The following is a 20,202-nucleotide window of genomic DNA, read 5'->3' as shown; positions in this document are numbered from 1 at the left end:
GGTATGAATCCAAGGGCTACTCATGGAGTAGAGTTAGGATTCCTAGAATTTTGTCCTTTCTCCAAGAGGGTTTGGAGAAAGGATTATTGACAAGTTCTCTAAAGGGTCAAATCTCTGCCTTATCTATTTTGTTACACAAACGTCTGGCAGATGTTCCAGATGTACAATCATTTTGTCAGGCCTTAGTCAGGATCTGGCCTGTGTTCAAACCAGTTACTCCTCCATGGAGTCTGAATTAAGTTATTCAAGGGGCTCCATCTGAGCCTATGCATTCCTTAGATATTAAATTATCTTGGAAAGTTTTATTTCTTGTTGCTATTTCTTCTGCTTGCAGAGTGTCAGAGCTCTCGGCATGCAGTATAAGTCCCCTTGCCTTACTTTTCATTCTGACAAGGTAGTTTTACGTACTAAATTAGGATTTCTTCCTAAAGTAGTTTCTGATCTAAACATTAATCAGGAGATTGTTGTTCCTTCTTTGTGTCCTAATCCTACTTCTCAGAAGGAACGGCTTCTGCACAATTTGGACGTTATTCGTGCTTTAAAGTTTTACCTGCAGGCGACTAAGGATTTTCATCAGTCTTCTGCATTGTTTGTAGTTTTCTCAGGAAAACCTAAGGGACAGAAAGCTACGGCTACTTCTTTCTTTTTGGCTGAAGAGTATCATACGTTTTGCATATGAGACTGCTGGACAGCAGCCTCCAGAGAGAGTTACGGTTCATTCCACAAGGGCTGTTGCTTCCTCATGGGCATTCAAAAATGAGTCCGCTTTTGGGAGAAAGGTTCTTCAAGCAGTGGTGCCTTCCGTTTAGGTGGCCTGTCTTGTCCCTCCCGTATCATCTGTGTACTCTAGCTTGGGTATTGATTCCCATTAGTAATTAAAATGATCCGTGGACTCATTGTGTCATTTAAAAAGAAAATTTATGCTTACCTGATAAATGTATTTATTTTTTTGACATGCTTAGTCCACGGCCCACCCTGTTATTTAGACAGGTTATTTGTATGTTATAAACTTCAGACACCTCTGCACCTTGTTTTTTCCTTTCTCTCCTTAACTTCAGTCGAATGACTGGAGTGGGAGGGAAGGGAGGAGCTATTTAACAGCTTTGCTGTGGTGCTCTTTGTCGCCTCCTGCAGGGCAGGAGTGGTATTCCCATTATTAATTAAAGGGACACTGATCCCAAATTTTTTCTTTCGTGATTCAAATAGAGCATGACATTTTAAGCAACTTTCTAATTTACTCCTATGATCAAATTTTCTTCATTCTCTTGGTATCTTTATTTGAAATGCAAGAATGTAAGTTTAGATGCCGGCCCATTTTTGGTGAACAACCTTGGTTGTCTTTGCTGATTGGTTGATAAATTCATCCACCAATAGAAAAGTGCTGTCCAGAGTTCTAAACAAAACAATATCTTAGATGCCTTCTTTTTCAAATAAAGATAGCAAGAGAATGAAGAAAAATTGATAATAGGAGTAAATTAGAAAGTTGCTTAAAAATGCATGCTCTATCTGAATTACGACAGAAAAAATTTGGGTTCAGTGTCCCTTTAAGATGATCCGTGGACTCATCGTGTCAAAAAAGAAATACATTTATCAGGTAAGCATAAATTTTCTTTTTTGGCTGAGAACCTGGGTGCACTTGCTTATTGGTTTGCTAAATGTAGCCAGCAATCACAAGCGCTAGCCAGGGTGCTGAAACCAAAAATGGGCTGGCTCCTTAGCTCATATTCCTACTTTTTCAAATAAAGATACCAAGAGAACGAATAAAAAATGATAATATGAGTAAATTAGAAATTTGCTTAAAAATGTATGCTCTATCTGAATCACAAAAGAAAAAAAAAATGGGTTTACTATCCCTTTAAATGCAAGGTCGATGACAATGTAATTGGCTGAACTGACCACAGGAGAGAAAAAAAAATAGACCAGCCATGTGGACAGTTGAGGTACCAATGTAGTTTAGTTTTTAACAGGTACAATTTTCTGTAATTAAAATGTTCAACAACAAAAAACATCCATGTTTACTGTTCTTTTGTTTGTTTGGTACCTTAAAAGTCTAGCTCTTATCACATATGGTTTGAACAAAATGTATTACTTTGTAATAAGCTTGTTGAAATGAAGTGTTTTTGCCCCTACAGTTCTATCACCGATGGATGCACTTGCATAGGGTTGGAACAGAATGTTTACAAAATGACTCTGTACTGGGGCAGGATACTACATTTCATCTAGTTATAATGGTATTAAGCTGATGTTGAACTATGTAAATGGGAATTCATATGATGTGGAACTACCATAGTAGCATAGATTTTATTTATCTTCCATGAGGAGCCTGTAGAGTGTTTTTTGCCCATCAACTATCACTTTTTTGAACTTTTACTGAGTGTATATGTTCTTTGTTTACAGGAAATCCAGCTGGAACATGCCAGGCAAGCATTCGTACAGCGTGATACAAACCATTCTGGCACTGTCAATGCTATAGATTTCAGGGACATTATGGTCACTATCAGGCCGCATGTCTTGACGCCATTTGTGGAGCAGTGCTTGGTAGCTGTAAGTTGAACCCTTTCTTTTACAGATTAAACTGGAACTCCTTTAATTCACAGGTTCACCATTAGTTTTGAGGATTGAGCCTTCTCTTCCATTTAGCTGCACCAACCAGAGTAAAAAAAAAGAAGGAAGAAAACTACAAGCATACTTGGTTTTGTGTAAAATCATATGGAGGGTACCCTGCAAGACAGGCATGTTAGGCTAATGTAGCTTTTTCAGTGATGGGCAAGTACCCTGTTTAGTTTTAACGTATGTGTTATATATATTTATTACGTTCAAAGTAGACAAGCACTCCAGAAATCAAGTCAGTAGTGCCCAGGGTGCAACAGATATGCAAATAGAACAAAGTAGAGAGTGCACTTTGGAATAAACAATTGAAAAGTCCTGGCGACTGCACTCTCTACTTTGTTCTCTATATATGTGTAAGTTTAATTAGGCAGAGCTTTGGGTTATGTAACATGAAAGAAATCTCAGTGACCACATCACCAGTCACACCCACTTCATATTTATAATAAAACTCCCAAAACTTTCATAGTCTTGATTTGGTAGTGTGTAATTGAACATTCATGCATTAATCCCTTCTTCAGTCCTCTGCAAGAACTATAAGTTACTTGTAGTAGCAGACAAGAAAAGGAGACCTATTGCTCCAGTCACTTCTTTCTTGTTGATCAAAACCTGTCTGCGAATCAGAGATTCAGGATTTGGGTGCTTGATCTCTTCATGGATTGCATTAGTGTACTTCAGGGGCCACATGGAGATTTCATCTGTGTTGGGCACTGTCTATCACAGTAACATCCCCCTGTGTAAGTGATTCTGCCAAATGATTCGATCTATGGAGAGAAAAAAATATTTTGTATGGAAGGCCAGTTACTAACTGTAGGATTGGCCAGTGCTCACTCTTCTGCTAGAGAGAACATCTCAAAATGAAAAAGTATATTCTAATCACATGTGTAATTAAAATTGACATGGGAAATTAGTTAATAAATAAACTGTACATACTACTCAAATTTAACAAACCTTGGTACAAATTGGTGTAACTGCTTTTTCAAGCACAATACTTGTTTGTTTTCTGTAGTGTTGTGGGCCACACAAAAACTTTAGAAGACTAGATATGGTCCATGGGACATAGCTTGGGAAGCCCTGCTGTAGACAATACGTTTAAATCAAAAAGTTAGGATAAAGGGAATTTCTTCTGTTATGTGTGATCAGTCCACGGGTCATCATTACTTCTGGGATATAACTCCTCCCCAACAGGAAATGCAAGAGGATTCACCCAGCAGAGCTGCATATAGCTCCTCCCCTCTACGTCAGTCCCAGTCATTCTCTTGCACCCAACGACTAGATAGGATGTGTGAGAGGACTATGGTGATTATACTTAGTTTTTATGACTTCAATCAAAAGTTTGTTATTTTAAAATAGCACCGGAGCGTGTTATTACTTCTCTGGCAGAGTTTGAGGAAGAATCTGACAGAGATTTTTTACTATGATTTTAACCGGAGTCGTTAAGATCATATTGCTGTTCTCGACCATCTGAGGGAGGTAAAGGCTTCAGATCAGGGGACAGCGGGCAGATGAATCTGCATTGAGGTATGTGGCAGTTTTTATTTTCTGAATGGAATTGATGAGAAAAGCCTGCCATACCGTTAAAATGACATGTATGTATACACTTCAGTATTCTGGGGATGGTATTTCACCGGAACTACTGTGTTAAGGTCACTAATCCTTTTAATAACTATTCTCATGTTAAACGTTTTTGCTGGAATGTAGAATCGTTTACATTGCTGAGGTACTGTGTGAATAAATGTTTGGGCATTATTTTCCACTTGGCAGTTTTTTGTTTTAATTGTGACAGTTTCGTTTCTCTTCACTGCTGTGTGGGAGAGGGAGGGGCCGTTTTTGGCGCTCTTTGCTACGCATCAAAAAATTCCAGTCAGCTACTTTTATATGTCCTGCATGATCCGGTTCATCTCTGACAGATCTCAGGGGTCTTCAAACTTCTTTGAAGGGAGGTAAATTCTCTCAGCAGAGCTGTGAGAATTCTTATAGTGACTGTGTATAAAAAACGTTGTTTTGTTTTTCTTATGTACAAATTTAATTAGTGTTGTTTTTTACTAATGGGAACAAACCTTTGCTAAAAGTTGTGTTGTTTTAAAATTTGATGCAATAACTGTTTTTCAGTTCATTATTTCAACTGTCATTTAATCGTTAGTACCTCTTTGAGGCACAGTACGTTTTTTGCTAAAAAAGATTATAACCAAGTTGTAAGTTTTTTGCTAGTGTGTTAAACATGTCTGACTCAGAGGAAGATATCTGTGTCATTTGTTCCAATGCCAAGGTGGAGCCCAATAGAAATTTATGTACTAACTGTATTGATGCTACTTTAAATAAAAGTCAATCTGTACAATGTGAACAAATTTCACCAAACAGCGAGGGGAGAGTTATGCCGACTAACTCGCCTCACGCGACAGTACCTGCATCTCCCGCCCGGGAGGTGCGTGATATTTTGGCGCCTAGTACATCTGGGCGGCCATTACAGATAACATTACAAGATATGGCTACTGTTATGACTGAAGTTTTGTCTAAATTACCTGAACTAAGAGGCAAGCGTGATCACTCTGGGGTGAGAACAGAGTGCGCTGACAATGCTAGGGCCATGTCTGATACTGCGTCACAGCTCGCAGAGCATGAGGACGGAGAGCTTCATTCTGTGGGTGACGGTTCTGATCCAAACAGATTGGACTCAGATATTTCAAATTTTAAATTTAAATTGGAGAACCTCCGTGTACTACTAGGGGAGGTCTTAGCAGCTCTCAACGATTGTAACACTGTTGCAATACCAGAGAAACTGTGTAGGTTGGATAAATACTTTGCGGTACCGGCGAGTACTGACGTTTTTCCTATACCTAAGAGACTAACTGAAATTGTTACTAAGGAGTGGGATAGACCCGGTGTGCCGTTCTCACCCCCTCCAATATTTAGAAAGATGTTTCCAATAGACGCCACCACTCGGGACTTATGGCAAACGGTCCCCAAGGTGGAGGGAGCAGTTTCTACTTTAGCTAAGCGTACCACTATCCCGGTGGAGGATAGCTGTGCTTTCTCAGATCCAATGGATAAAAAATTAGAGGGTTACCTTAAGAAAATGTTTGTTCAACAAGGTTTTATATTACAACCCCTTGCATGTATCGCGCCGATTACGGCTGCGGCAGCATTTTGGATTGAGTCGCTTGAAGAGAACCTTAGTTCCTCTACGCTAGACGACATTACGGACAGGCTTAGAGTCCTTAAACTAGCTAATTCTTTCATTTCGGAGGCCGTAGTACATTTAACCAAACTTACGGCTAAGAACTCAGGATTCGCCATACAGGCACGCAGGGCACTGTGGCTAAAATCCTGGTCAGCTGATGTTACTTCTAAGTCCAAATTACTTAATATACCTTTCAAGGGGCAGTCCTTATTCGGGCCCGGTTTGAAAGAAATTATCGCTGACATTACGGGAGGTAAGGGCCACGCCCTACCTCAAGACAAGGCCAAAGCTAAGGCTAGACAGTCTAATTTTCGTCCCTTTCGGAATTTCAAAACAGGAGCAGCATCAACCTCCACTGCACCAAAACAGGAAGGAGCTGTTGCTCGTTACAGGCAAGGCTGGAAGCCTAACCAGTCCTGGAACAAAAGCAAGCAGGCCAGGAAACCTGCTGCTGCCCCAAAGACAGCATGAACCGAGAGCCCCCGATCCGGGACCGGATCTAGTAGGGGGCAGACTCTCTCTCTTCGCCCAGGCCTGGGCAAGAGATGTTCAGGATCCCTGGGCACTAGAGATCATATCTCAGGGATACCTTCTAGACTTCAAATTATCTCCCCCAAGAGGGAGATTTCATCTGTCAAGGTTGTCAACAAACCAGATAAAGAAAGAAGCGTTTCTACGCTGCGTACAAGATCTGTTAACAATGGGAGTGATCCATCCGGTTCCGTGGTCGGAACAAGGACAAGGTTTCTACTCAAACCTGTTTGTGGTTCCCAAAAAAGAGGGAACTTTCAGGCCAATCTTAGATTTAAAGACTCTAAACAAATTCCTAAGAGTTCCATCGTTCAAAATGGAAACTATTCGGACAATTTTACCCATGATCCAAGAGGGTCAGTACATGACCACAGTGGATTTAAAGGATGCTTACCTTCACATACCGATCCACAAAGATCATCACCGGTATCTAAGGTTTGCCTTCTTAGACAGGCACTACCAGTTTGTAGCTCTTCCATTCGGATTGGCTACGGCTCCAAGAATCTTCACAAAGGTTCTGGGTGCCCTTCTAGCGGTACTAAGACCGCGAGGGATTTCGGTAGCTCCGTACCTAGACGACATTCTAATACAAGCTTCAAGCTTTCAAACTGCCAAGTCTCATACAGAGTTAGTTCTGGCATTTCTAAGGTCGCATGGATGGAAAGTGAACGAAAAGAAGAGTTCTCTCTTTCCTCTCACAAGAGTTCCATTCTTGGGGACTCTTATAGATTCTGTAGAAATGAAGATTTACCTGACAGAAGACAGGTTAACAAAACTTCAAAATGCATGCCGCGTCCTTCATTCCATTCAACACCCGTCAGTAGCTCAATGCATGGAGGTGATCGGCTTAATGGTAGCGGCAATGGACATAGTACCTTTTGCACGCCTACACCTCAGACCGCTGCAACTATGCATGCTAAGTCAGTGGAATGGGGATTACTCAGATTTGTCCCCTACTCTGAATCTGAATCAAGAGACCAGAAATTCTCTTCTATGGTGGCTTCATCGGCCACACCTGTCCAGGGGAATGCCATTCAGCAGGCCAGACTGGACAATTGTAACAACAGACGCCAGCCTACTAGGTTGGGGCGCTGTCTGGAATTCTCTGAAGGCTCAGGGACTATGGAATCAGGAGGAGAGTCTCCTTCCAATAAACATTCTGGAATTGAGAGCAGTTCTCAATGCCCTTCTGGCTTGGCCCCAGTTAATAACTCGGGGGTTCATCAGGTTTCAGTCGGACAACATCACGACTGTAGCTTACATCAACCATCAGGGAGGGACAAGAAGCTCCCTAGCAATGATGGAAGTATCAAAGATAATTCGCTGGGCAGAGTCTCACTCTTGCCACCTGTCAACAATCCACATCCCGGGAGTGGAGAACTGGGAGGCGGATTTCTTGAGTCGCCAGACTCTTCATCCGGGGGAGTGGGAACTTCATCCGGAGGTCTTTGCCCAAATACTTCGACGTTGGGGCAAACCAGAGATAGATCTCATGGCGTCTCGCCAGAACGCCAAACTTCCTCGCTACGGGTCCAGATCCAGGGATCCGGGAGCAGTTCTGATAGATGCTTTGACAGCACCTTGGAACTTCAGGATGGCTTATGTGTTTCCACCCTTCCCGCTGCTTCCTCGATTGATTGCCAAAATCAAACAGGAGAGAGCATCAGTAATTCTAATAGCACCTGCTTGGCCACGCAGGACTTGGTATGCAGATCTAGTGGACATGTCATCCTGTCCGCCTTGGTCTCTACCTCTGAGACAGGACCTTCTGATACAGGGTCCATTCAAACATCAAAATCTAACTTCTCTGAAGCTGACTGCTTGGAAATTGAACGCTTGATTTTATCAAAACGTGGTTTTTCTGAGTCGGTTATTGATACCCTGATTCAGGCTAGGAAGCCTGTTACCAGAAGGATTTACCATAAAATATGGCGGAAATACCTATACTGGTGCGAATCCAAAGGTTACTCCTGGAGTAAGGTTAGGATCGCTAGGATATTGTCTTTTCTACAAGAAGGTTTAGAAAAGGGTTTATCAGCTAGTTCATTAAAGGGACAGATTTCAGCTCTGTCCATCTTGTTACACAGACGTCTGTCAGAAAATCCAGACGTCCAGTCCTTTTGTCAGGCTTTAGCTAGGATCAAGCCTGTGTTTAAAGCTGTTGCTCCACCATGGAGTTTAAACTTAGTTCTTAACGTTTTACAGGGTGTTCCGTTTGAACCCCTTCATTCCATTGATATAAAAATGTTATCTTGGAAAGTTCTGTTTTTAATGGCTATTTCCTCGGCTCGAAGAGTCTCTGAGTTATCAGCCTTACATTGTGATTCCCCTTATCTGATTTTTCACTCAGACAAGGTAGTTCTGCGTACTAAACCTGGGTTCTTACCTAAGGTAGTCACTAACAGGAACATCAATCAAGAGATTGTTGTCCCATCCTTGTGTCCAAATCCTTCTTCAAAGAAGGAACGTCTTTTACACAATCTGGATGTAGTTCGTGCCCTCAAGTTCTACTTGCAGGCAACTAAAGATTTTCGCCAAACTTCTTCCTTGTTTGTCGTTTACTCTGGACAGAGGAGAGGTCAAAAAGCTTCTGCTACCTCTCTCTCTTTTTGGCTTCGTAGCATAATACGTTTAGCCTATGAGACTGCTGGACAGCAGCCTCCTGAAAGAATTACAGCTCACTCCACTAGAGCTGTGGCTTCCACTTGGGCCTTTAAGAATGAGGCCTCTGTTGAACAGATTTGCAAGGCTGCAACTGGTCTTCGCTTCATACTTTTTCCAAATTTTACAAATTTGACACTTTTGCTTCTTCGGAGGCTATTTTTGGGAGAAAGGTTCTTCAGGCAGTGGTTCCTTCTGTATAATGAGCCTGCCTATCCCTCCCGTCATCCGTGTACTTTTGCTTTGGTATTGGTATCCCAGAAGTAATGATGACCCGTGGACTGATCACACATAACAGAAGAAAACATAATTTATGCTTACCTGATAAATTCCTTTCTTCTGTTGTGTGATCAGCCCACGGCCCGCCCTGTTTTAAGGCAGGTAAATATCTTTTAAATTATACTCCAGTCACCACTTCACCCTTGGTTACTCCTTTCTCGTTGTTTCTTGGTCGAATGACTGGGACTGACGTAGAGGGGAGGAGCTATATGCAGCTCTGCTGGGTGAATCCTCTTGCATTTCCTGTTGGGGAGGAGTTATATCCCAGAAGTAATGATGACCCGTGGACTGATCACACAACAGAAGAAAGGAATTTATCAGGTAAGCATAAATTATGTTTTTCAGTCTTTGCCAATATTTATGAGCAATAAAGATGTTTGAACTTTGATAATGTTATTATGGTTTTCGAGCGATCACAATCCCATATTGCTAATGCCATTAAAATGTCTTTGCCAGAAAAAAACGTATTCAGCAATAATGAAACCAAAACATGTTTCTTTCATGTAATTAGCAAGAGTCCATGCGCTAGTGACGTATGGGATATACATTCCTACCAGGAGGGGCAAAGTTTCCCAAACCTTAAAATGCCTATAAATACACCCCTCACCACACCCACAATTCAGTTTTACAAACTTTGCCTCCTATGGAGGTGGTGAAGTAAGTTTGTGCTAGATTCTACGTTGATATGCGCTCCGCAGCAGGTTGGAGCCCGGTTTTCCTCTCAGCGTGCAGTGAATGTCAGAGGGATGTGAGGAGAGTATTGCCTATTTTGAATGCAGTGATCTCCTTCTACGGGGTCTATTTCATAGGTTCTCTGTTATCGGTCGTAGAGATTCATCTCTTACCTCCCTTTTCAGATCGACGATATACTCTTATATATATACCATTACCTCTGCTGATTTTCGTTTCAGTACTGGTTTGGCTTTCTACAAACATGTAGATGAGTGTCCTGGGGTAAGTAAGTCTTATTTTCTGTGACACTCTAAGCTATGGTTGGGCACTTTGTTTATAAAGTTCTAAATATATGTATTCAAACATTTATTTGCCTTGACTCAGGATGTTCAACATTCCTTATTTTCAGACAGTCAGTTTCATATTTGGGATAATGCACTTGAATCAATTATTTTTCTTACCTTAAAAATTTGACTTTTTTCCCTGTGGGCTGTTAGGCTCGCGGGGGCTGAAAATGCTTCATTTTATTGCGTCATTCTTGGCGCGGACTTTTTTGGCGCAAAAAATCTTTTCTGTTTCCGGCGTCATACGTGTCGCCGGAAGTTGCGTCATTTTTGACGTTCTTTTGCGCCAAAGATGTCGGCGTTCCGGACGTGGCGTAATTTTTGGCGCCAAAAAGCATTTAGGCGCCAAATAATGTGGGCGTTTTATTTGGCGCTAAAAAATATGGGCGTCTCTTTTGTCTCCACATTTTTTAAGTTTCATTTTTTCTTTGCTTCTGGTTGCTAGAAGCTTGTTCCTTGGCATTTTTTCCCATTCCTGAAACTGTCATTTAAGGAATTTGATCAATTTTGCTTTATATGTTGTTTTTTCTCTTACATATTGCAAGATGTCTCACGTTGCATCTGAGTCAGAAGATACTTCAGGAAAATCGCTGTCTGGTGCTGGAACTACCAAAGCTAAGTGTATCTGCTGTAAACTTTTGGTAGCTATTCCTCCAGCTGTTGTTTGTATTAATTGTCATGACAAACTTGTTAATGCAGATAATATTTCCTTTAGTAATGTACCATTACCTGTTGCAGTTCCATCAACATCTAATGTTCAGAATGTTCCTGATAACATAAGAGATTTTGTTTCTGAATCCATCAAGAAGGCTATGTCTGTTATTCCTCCTTCTAGTAAACATAAAAAATCTTTTAAAACTTCTCTTTATACAGATGAATTTTTAAATGAACATCATCATTCTGATTCTGATGACTCTTCTGGTTCAGAGGATTCTGTCTCAGAGATTGATGCTGATAAATCTTCATATTTATTTAAAATGGAATTTATTTGTTCTTTACTTAAATAAGTACTAATTGCTTTAGAAATTGAGGATTCTGGTCCTCTTGATACTAATTCTAAACGTTTAGATAAGGTCTTTAAATCTCCTGTGGTTATTCCAGAAGTTTTTCCTGTTCCTAGTGCTATTTCTGAAGTAATTTCCAGAGAATGGGATAAATTGGGTAATTCATTTACTCCTTCTAAACGTTTTAAGCAATTATATCCTGTGCCGTCTGACAGATTAGAATTTTGGGACAAAATCCCTAAAGTTGATGGGGCTATTTCTACCCTTGCTAAACGTACTACTATTCCTACGTCATATGGTACTTCCTTTAAGGATCCTTTAGATAGGAAAATTGAATCCTTTCTAAGAAAAGCTTATCTGTGTTCAGGTAATCTTCTTAGACCTGCTATATCATTGGCTGATGTTGCTGCAGCTTCAACTTTTTGGTTGGAAACTTTAGCGCAACAAGTAACAGATCATGATTCTCATAATATTATTATTCTTCTTCAACATGCTAATAATTTTATCTGTGATGCCATTTTTGATATTATCAGAGTTGATATCAGGTTTATGTCTCTAGCTATTTTAGCTAGAAGAGCTTTATGGCTTAAAACTTGGAATGCTGATATGTCTTCTAAATCGACTCTACTTTCCATTTCTTTCCAGGGTAACAAATTATTTGGTTCTCAGTTGGATTCTATTATCTCAACTGTTACTGGTGGGAAAGGAACTTTTTTACCACAGGATAAAAAATCTAAGGGTAAAAACAGGGCTAATAATCGTTTTCGTTCCTTTCGTTTCAACAAGGAACAAAAGCCTGATCCTTCATCCTCAGGAGCAGTTTCAGTTTGGAAACCATCTCCAGTCTGGAATAAATCCAAGCCTTCTAGAAAAGCAAAGCCAGCTTCTAAGTCCACATGAAGGTGCGGCCCTCATTCCAGCTCAGCTGGTAGGGGGCAGGTTACGTTTTTTTCAAAAACATTTGGATCAAATCTGTTCACAATCTTTGGATTCAGAACATTGTTTCAGAAGGGTACAGAATTGGTTTCAAGATAAGACCTCCTGTAAAGAGATTTTTTCTTTCCCGTGTCCCAGTAAATCCAGTGAAAGCTCAAGCATTTCTGAAATGTGTTTCAGATCTAGAGTTGGCTGGAGTAATTATGCCAGTTCCAGTTCTGGAACAGGGACTGGGGTTTTATTCGAATCTCTTCATTGTACCAAAGAAGGAGAATTCCTTCAGACCTGTTCTGGATCTAAAAATATTGAATCGTTATGTAAGGATACCAACGTTCAAAATGGTAACTGTAAGGACTATCTTGCCTTTTGTTCAACAAGGGCATTATATGTCCACAATAGATTTACAGGATGCATATCTGCATATTCCGATTCATCCAGATCATTATCAGTTCCTGAGATTCTCTTTTCTGGACAAGCATTACCAGTTTGTGGCTCTGCCGTTTGGCCTAGCTACAGCTCCAAGAATTTTTACAAAGGTTCTCGGTGCCCTTCTGTCTGTAATCAGAGAACAGGGTATTGTGGTATTTCCTTATTTGGACGATATCTTGGTACTTGCTCAGTCTTTACATTTAGCAGAATCTCATACGAATCGACTTGTGTTGTTTCTTCAAGATCATGGTTGGAGGATCAATTCACTAAAAAGTTCATTGACTCCTCAGACATGGGTAACCTTTCTGGGTTTCCAGATAGATTCAGTGTCCATGACTCTGTCTTTGACAGACAAGAGACGTCTAAAATTGATTTCAGCTTGTCGAAACCTTCAGTCACAATCATTCCCTTCGGTAGCCTTATGCATGGAAATTCTAGGTCTTATGACTGCTGCATCGGACGCGATCCCCTTTGCTCGTTTTCACATGCGACCTCTTCAGCTCTGTATGCTGAATCAATGGTGCAGGGATTACACAAAGATATCTCAATTAATATCTTTAAAACCGAATGTACGACATTCTCTAACGTGGTGGACAGATCACCATCGTTTAATTCAGGGGGCTTCTTTTGTTCTTCCGACCTGGACTGTAATTTCAACAGATGCAAGTCTTACAGGTTGGGGAGCTGTGTGGGGATCTCTGACGGCACAAGGAGTTTGGGAATCTCAGGAGGTGAGATTACCGATCAATATTTTGGAACTCTGTGCAATTTTCAGAGCTCTTCAGTCTTGGCCTCTTCTGAAGAGAGAATCGTTCATTTGTTTTCAGACAGACAATGTCACAACTGTGGCATACATCAATCATCAAGGAGGGACTCACAGTCCTCTGGCTATGAAAGAAGTATCTCGAATTTTGGTTTGGGCGGAATCCAGCTCCTGTCTTATCTCTGCGGTTCATATCCCAGGTATAGACAATTGGGAAGCGGATTATCTCAGTCGCCAAACGTTGCATCCGGGCGAATGGTCTCTTCACCCAGAGGTATTTCTTCAGATTGTTCAAATGTGGGGGCTTCCAGAAATAGATCTGATGGCGTCTCATCTAAACAAGAAACTTCCCAGGTATCTGTCCAGATCCCGGGATCCTCAGGCGGAAGCAGTGGATGCATTATCACTTCCTTGGAAGTATCATCCTGCCTATATCTTTCCGCCTCTAGTTCTTCTTCCAAGAGTAATCACCAAGATTCTGAAGGAATGCTCGTTTGTTCTGCTGGTAGCTCCGGCATGGCCTCACAGGTTTTGGTATGCGGATCTTGTCCGGATGGCCTCTTGCCATCCGTGGACTCTTCCGCTAAGACCAGACCTTCTGTCGCAAGGTCCTTTTTTCCATCAGGATCTCAAATCCTTAAATTTAAATGTATGGAGATTGAACGCTTGATTCTTGGTCAAAAAGGTTTCTCTGACTCTGTGATTAATACTATGTTACAGGCTCGTAAATCTGTATCTAGAGAGATATATTATAGAGTCTGGAAGACTTATATTTCTTGGTGTCTTTCTCATCATTTTTCTTGGCATTCTTTTAGAATTCCGAGAATTTTACAGTTTCTTCAGGATGGTTTAGATAAAGGTTTATCCGCAAGTTCTTTGAAAGGACAAATCTCTGCTCTTTCTGTTCTTTTTCACAGAAAGATTGCTAATCTTCCTGATATTCATTGTTTTGTACAAGCTTTGGTTCATATAAAACCTGTCATTAAGTCAATTTCTCCTCCTTGGAGTTTGAATTTGGTTCTGAGGGCTCTTCAAGCTCCTCCTTTTGAACCCATGCATTCATTGGACATTAAATTACTTTCTTGGAAAGTTTTGTTCCTTTTGGCGATCTCTTCTGCCAGAAGAGTCTCTGAATTATCTGCTCTTTCTTGTGAGTCTCCTTTTCTGATTTTTCATCAGGATAAGGCGGTGTTGCGAACTTCTTTTGAATTTTTACCTAAGGTTGTGAATTCCAACAACATTAGTAGAGAAATTGTGGTTCCCTCATTATGTCCTAATCCTAAGAATTCTAAGGAGAAATCGTTGCATTTTTTGGATGTTGTTAGAGCTTTGAAATATTATGTTGAAGCTACTAAGTCTTTCCGAAAGACTTCTAGTCTATTTGTTATCTTTTCCGGTTCTAGAAAAGGCCAGAAAGCTTCTGCCGTTTCTTTGGCATCTTGGTTGAAATCTTTAATTCATCATGCCTATGTCGAGTCGGGTAAAACTCCGCCTCAAAGGATTACAGCTCATTCTACTAGGTCAGTTTCTACTTCCTGGGCGTTTAAGAATGAAGCTTCGGTTGATCAGATTTGCAAAGCAGCAACTTGGTCCTCTTTGCATACTTTTACTAAATTCTACCATTTTGATGTATTTTCTTCTTCTGAAGCAGTTTTTGGTAGAAAAGTACTTCAGGCAGCGGTTTCAGTTTGAATCTTCTGTTTATGTTTTTCATTAAACTTTATTTCTCCAACATAGGTGTGTCCGGTCCACGGCGTCATCCTTACTTGTGGGATATTCTCCTCCCCAACAGGAAATGGCAAAGAGCCCAGCAAAGCTGGTCACATGATCCCTCCTAGGCTCCGCCTACCCCAGTCATTCTCTTTGCCGTTGTACAGGCAACATCTCCACGGAGATGGCTTAGAGTTTTTTAGTGTTTAACTGTAGTTTTTATTATTCAATCAAGAGTTTGTTATTTTGAAATAGTGCTGGTATGTACTATTTACTCAGAAACAGAAAAGAGATGAAGATTTCTGTTTGTATGAGGAAAATGATTTTAGCAACCGTCACTAAAATCCATGGCTGTTCCACACAGGACTGTTGAGAGCAATTAACTTCAGTTGGGGGAACAGTGAGCAGTCTCTTGCTGCTTGAGGTATGACACATTCTAACAAGACGATGTAATGCTGGAAGCTGTCATTTTCCCTATGGGATCCGGTAAGCCATGTTTATTAAGATCGTAAATAAGGGCTTCACAAGGGCTTATTAAGACTGTAGACTTTTTCTGGGCTAAATCGATTCATTATTAACACATATTTAGCCTTGAGGAATCATTTATTCTGGGTATTTTGATATAATAATATCGGCAGGCACTGTTTTAGACACCTTATTCTTTAGGGGCTTTCCCAAATCATAGGCAGAGCCTCATTTTCGCGCCGGTGTTGCGCACTTGTTTTTGAGAGGCATGACATGCAGTCGCATGTGAGAGGAGCTCTGATACTTAGAAAAGACTTTCTGAAGGCGTCATTTGGTATCGTATTCCCCTTTGGGCTTGGTTGGGTCTCAGCAAAGCAGATACCAGGGACTGTAAAGGGGTTAAAGTTAAAAACGGTTAAAGCTTCCAAATTTGGTGTGCAATACTTTTAAGGCTTTAAGACACTGTGGTGAAAATTTGGTGAATTTTGAACAATTCCTTCATGTTTTTTCGCAATTGCAGTAATAAAGTGTGTTCAGTTTAAAATTTAAAGTGACAGTAACGGTTTTATTTTAAAACGTTTTTTGTACTTTGTTATCAAGTGTATGCCTGTTTAACATGTCTGAACTACCAGATAGACTGTGTTCTGAATGTGGGGAAGCCAGAATTCCTATTCATTTAAATAAATGTGATTTATGTGACAATGACAATGATGCCCAAGATGATTCCTCAAGTGAGGGGAGTAAGCATGGTACTGCATCATTCCCTCCTTCGTCTACACGAGTCTTGCCCACTCAGGAGGCCCCTAGTACGTCTAGCGCGCCAATACTCCTTACTATGCAACAATTAACGGCTGTAATGGATAATTCTGTCAAAAACATTTTAGCCAAAATGAACACTTATCAGCGTAAGCGCGACTGCTCTGTTTTAGATACTGAAGAGCATGACGACGCTGATAATAATGGTTCTGAAGGGCCCCTAACCCAGTCTGATGGGGCCAGGGAGGTTTTGTCTGAGGGAGAAATTACTGATTCAGGGAACATTTCTCAACAAGCTGAACCTGATGTGATTACGTTTAAATTTAAGTTGGAACATCTCCGCATTCTGCTTAAGGAGGTATTATCCACTCTGGATGATTGTGACAAGTTGGTCATCCCAGAGAAACTATGTAAAATGGACAAGTTCCTAGAGGTCCCGGGGCTCCCAGAAGCTTTTCCTATACCCAAGCGGGTGGCGGACATTGTTAATAAAGAATGGGAAAGGCCCGGTATTCCTTTCGTCCCTCCCCCCATATTTAAAAAATTGTTTCCTATGGTCGACCCCAGAAAGGACTTATGGCAGACAGTCCCCAAGGTCGAGGGAGCGGTTTCCACTTTAAACAAGCGCACCACTATACCCATAGAGGATAGTTGTGCTTTCAAAGATCCTATGGATAAAAAATTAGAAGGTTTACTTAAAAAGATGTTTGTTCAGCAGGGTTACCTTCTACAACCAATTTCATGCGTTGTCCCTGTAGCTACAGCCGCATGTTTTTGGTTCGATGAGCTGATAAAGGCGGTCGATAGTGATTCTCCTCCTTATGAGGAGATTATGGACAGAATCAATGCTCTCAAATTGGCTAACTCTTTCACCCTAGACGCCACTTTGCAATTGGCTAGGTTAGCGGCTAAGAATTCTGGGTTTGCTATTGTGGCGCGCAGAGCGCTTTGGTTGAAATCTTGGTCAGCTGATGCGTCTTCCAAGAACAAGCTACTTAACATTCCTTTCAAGGGGAAAACGCTGTTTGGCCCTGACTTGAAAGAGATTATCTCTGATATCACTGGGGGTAAGGGCCACACCCTTCCTCAGGATCGGCCTTTTAAGGCAAAAAATAAACCTAATTTTCGTCCCTTTCGTAGAAATGGACCAGCCCAAAGTGCTACGTCCTCTAAGCAAGAGGGTAATACTTCTCAAGCCAAGCCAGCTTGGAGACCAATGCAAGGCTGGAACAAGGGAAAGCAGGCCAAGAAACCTGCCACTGCTACCAAGACAGCATGAAATGTTGGCCCCCGATCCGGGACCGGATCTGGTGGGGGGCAGACTCTCTCTCTTCGCTCAGGCTTGGGCAAGAGATGTTCTGGATCCTTGGGCGCTAGAAATAGTCTCCCAAGGTTATCTTCTGGAATTCAAGGGGCTTCCCCCAAGGGGGAGGTTCCACAGGTCTCAGTTGTCTTCAGACCACATAAAAAGACAGGCATTCTTACATTGTGTAGAAGACCTGTTAAAAATGGGAGTGATTCATCCTGTTCCATTAAGAGAACAAGGGATGGGGTTCTACTCCAATCTGTTCATAGTTCCCAAAAAAGAGGGAACGTTCAGACCAATCTTAGATCTCAAGATCTTAAACAAGTTTCTCAAGGTTCCATCGTTCAAGATGGAAACCATTCGAACTATTCTTCCTTCCATCCAGGAAGGTCAATTCATGACCACAGTGGATTTAAAGGATGCGTATCTACATATTCCTATCCACAAGGAACATAATCGGTTCCTAAGGTTCGCATTCCTGGACAAGCATTACCAGTTCGTGGCGCTTCCTTTCGGATTAGCCACTGCTCCAAGGATTTTCACAAAGGTACTAGGGTCCCTTCTAGCTGTGCTAAGACCAAGGGGCATTGCTGTAGTACCTTACTTGGACGACATTCTGATTCAAGCGTCGTCCCTTCCTCAAGCAAAGGCTCACACGGACATTGTCCTGGCCTTTCTCAGATCTCACGGATGGAAAGTGAACGTGGAAAAGAGTTCTCTATCTCCGTCAACAAGGGTTCCCTTCTTGGGAACAATACTAGACTCCTTAGAAATGAGGATTTTTCTGACAGAGGCCAGAAAAACAAAACTTCTAAACTCTTGTCAAATACTTCATTCCGTTCCTCTTCCTTCCATAGCGCAGTGCATGGAAGTGATCGGTTTGATGGTAGCGGCAATGGACATAGTTCCTTTTGCGCGCATTCATCTAAGACCATTACAACTGTGCATGCTCAGTCAGTGGAATGGGGACTATACAGACTTGTCTCCGAAGATACAAGTAAATCAGAGGACCAGAGACTCACTCCGTTGGTGGCTGTCCCTGGACAACCTGTCACAAGGGATGACATTCCGCAGACCGGAGTGGGTCATCGTCACGACCGACGCCAGTCTGATGGGCTGGGGCGCGGTCTGGGGATCCCTGAAAGCTCAGGGTCTTTGGTCTCGGGAAGAATCTCTTCTACCGATAAATATTCTGGAACTGAGAGCGATATTCAATGCTCTCAAGGCTTGGCCTCAGCTAGCGAGGGCCAAGTTCATACGGTTTCAATCAGACAACATGACAACTGTTGCGTACATCAACCATCAGGGGGGAACAAGGAGTTCCCTAGCGATGGAAGAAGTGACCAAAATCATTCTATGGGCGGAGTCTCACTCCTGCCACCTGTCTGCTATCCACATCCCAGGAGTGGAAAATTGGGAAGCGGATTTTCTGAGTCGTCAGACATTGCATCCGGGGGAGTGGGAACTCCATCCGGAAATCTTTGCCCAAGTCACTCAGCTGTGGGGCATTCCAGACATGGATCTGATGGCCTCTCGTCAGAACTTCAAAGTTCCTTGCTACGGGTCCAGATCCAGGGATCCCAAGGCGGCTCTAGTGGATGCACTAGTAGCACCTTGGACCTTCAAACTAGCTTATGTGTTCCCGCCGTTTCCTCTCATCCCCAGGCTGGTAGCCAGGATCAATCAGGAGAGGGCGTCGGTGATCTTGATAGCTCCTGCGTGGCCACGCAGGACTTGGTATGCAGATCTGGTGAATATGTCATCGGCTCCACCTTGGAAGCTACCTTTGAGACGAGACCTTCTTCTTCAGGGTCCGTTCGAACATCCGAATCTGGTTTCACTCCAGCTGACTGCTTGGAGATTGAACGCTTGATCTTATCGAAGCGAGGGTTCTCAGATTCTGTTATCGATACTCTTGTTCAGGCCAGAAAGCCTGTAACTAGAAAGATTTACCACAAAATTTGGAAAAAATATATCTGTTGGTGTGAATCTAAAGGATTCCCTTGGGACAAGGTTAAGATTCCTAAGATTCTATCCTTCCTTCAAGAAGGATTGGAAAAAGGATTATCTGTTAGTTCCCTGAAGGGACAGATTTCTGCCTTGTCTGTGTTACTTCACAAAAAGCTGGCAGCTGTGCCAGATGTTCAAGCCTTTGTTCAGGCTCTGGTTAGAATTAAGCCTGTTTACAAACCTTTGACTCCTCCTTGGAGTCTCAACTTAGTTCTTTCAGTTCTTCAGGGGGTTCCGTTTGAACCCTTACATTCCGTTGATATTAAGTTATTATCTTGGAAAGTTTTGTTTTTAGTTGCAATTTCTTCTGCTAGAAGAGTTTCAGAATTATCTGCTCTGCAGTGTTCTCCTCCTTATCTGGTGTTCCATGCAGATAAGGTGGTTTTTACGTACTAAACCTGGTTTTCTTCCAAAAGTTGTTTCTAACAAAAACATTAACCAGGAGATTATCGTACCTTCTCTGTGTCCGAAACCAGTTTCAAAGAAGGAACGTTTGTTGCACAATTTGGATGTTGTTCGCGCTCTAAAATTCTATTTAGATGCTACAA

General features: G+C 41.7%; 1 protein-coding gene across 1 annotated transcript in view; it reads left to right on the top strand.

The window, feature by feature from the left end:
- The window catches only part of SLC25A13 (solute carrier family 25 member 13), a 396,949-nt gene that overhangs the window by 121,103 nt on the left and 255,644 nt on the right, over positions 1-20,202 (top strand). The window contains exon 6 of the mRNA XM_053714082.1: positions 2,398-2,544. Coding sequence (XP_053570057.1) covers positions 2,398-2,544 — 147 coding nt within the window. The remainder of the gene's footprint in view (positions 1-2,397; positions 2,545-20,202) is intronic.

Source organism: Bombina bombina, chromosome 5 (assembly GCF_027579735.1).
Source record: "Bombina bombina isolate aBomBom1 chromosome 5, aBomBom1.pri, whole genome shotgun sequence".
In the NCBI taxonomy this organism is placed as follows: domain Eukaryota; kingdom Metazoa; phylum Chordata; class Amphibia; order Anura; family Bombinatoridae; genus Bombina; species Bombina bombina.
Note: the sequence above shows the minus strand (reverse complement) of the source record. Positions and strands in the feature narration are given on the sequence as shown.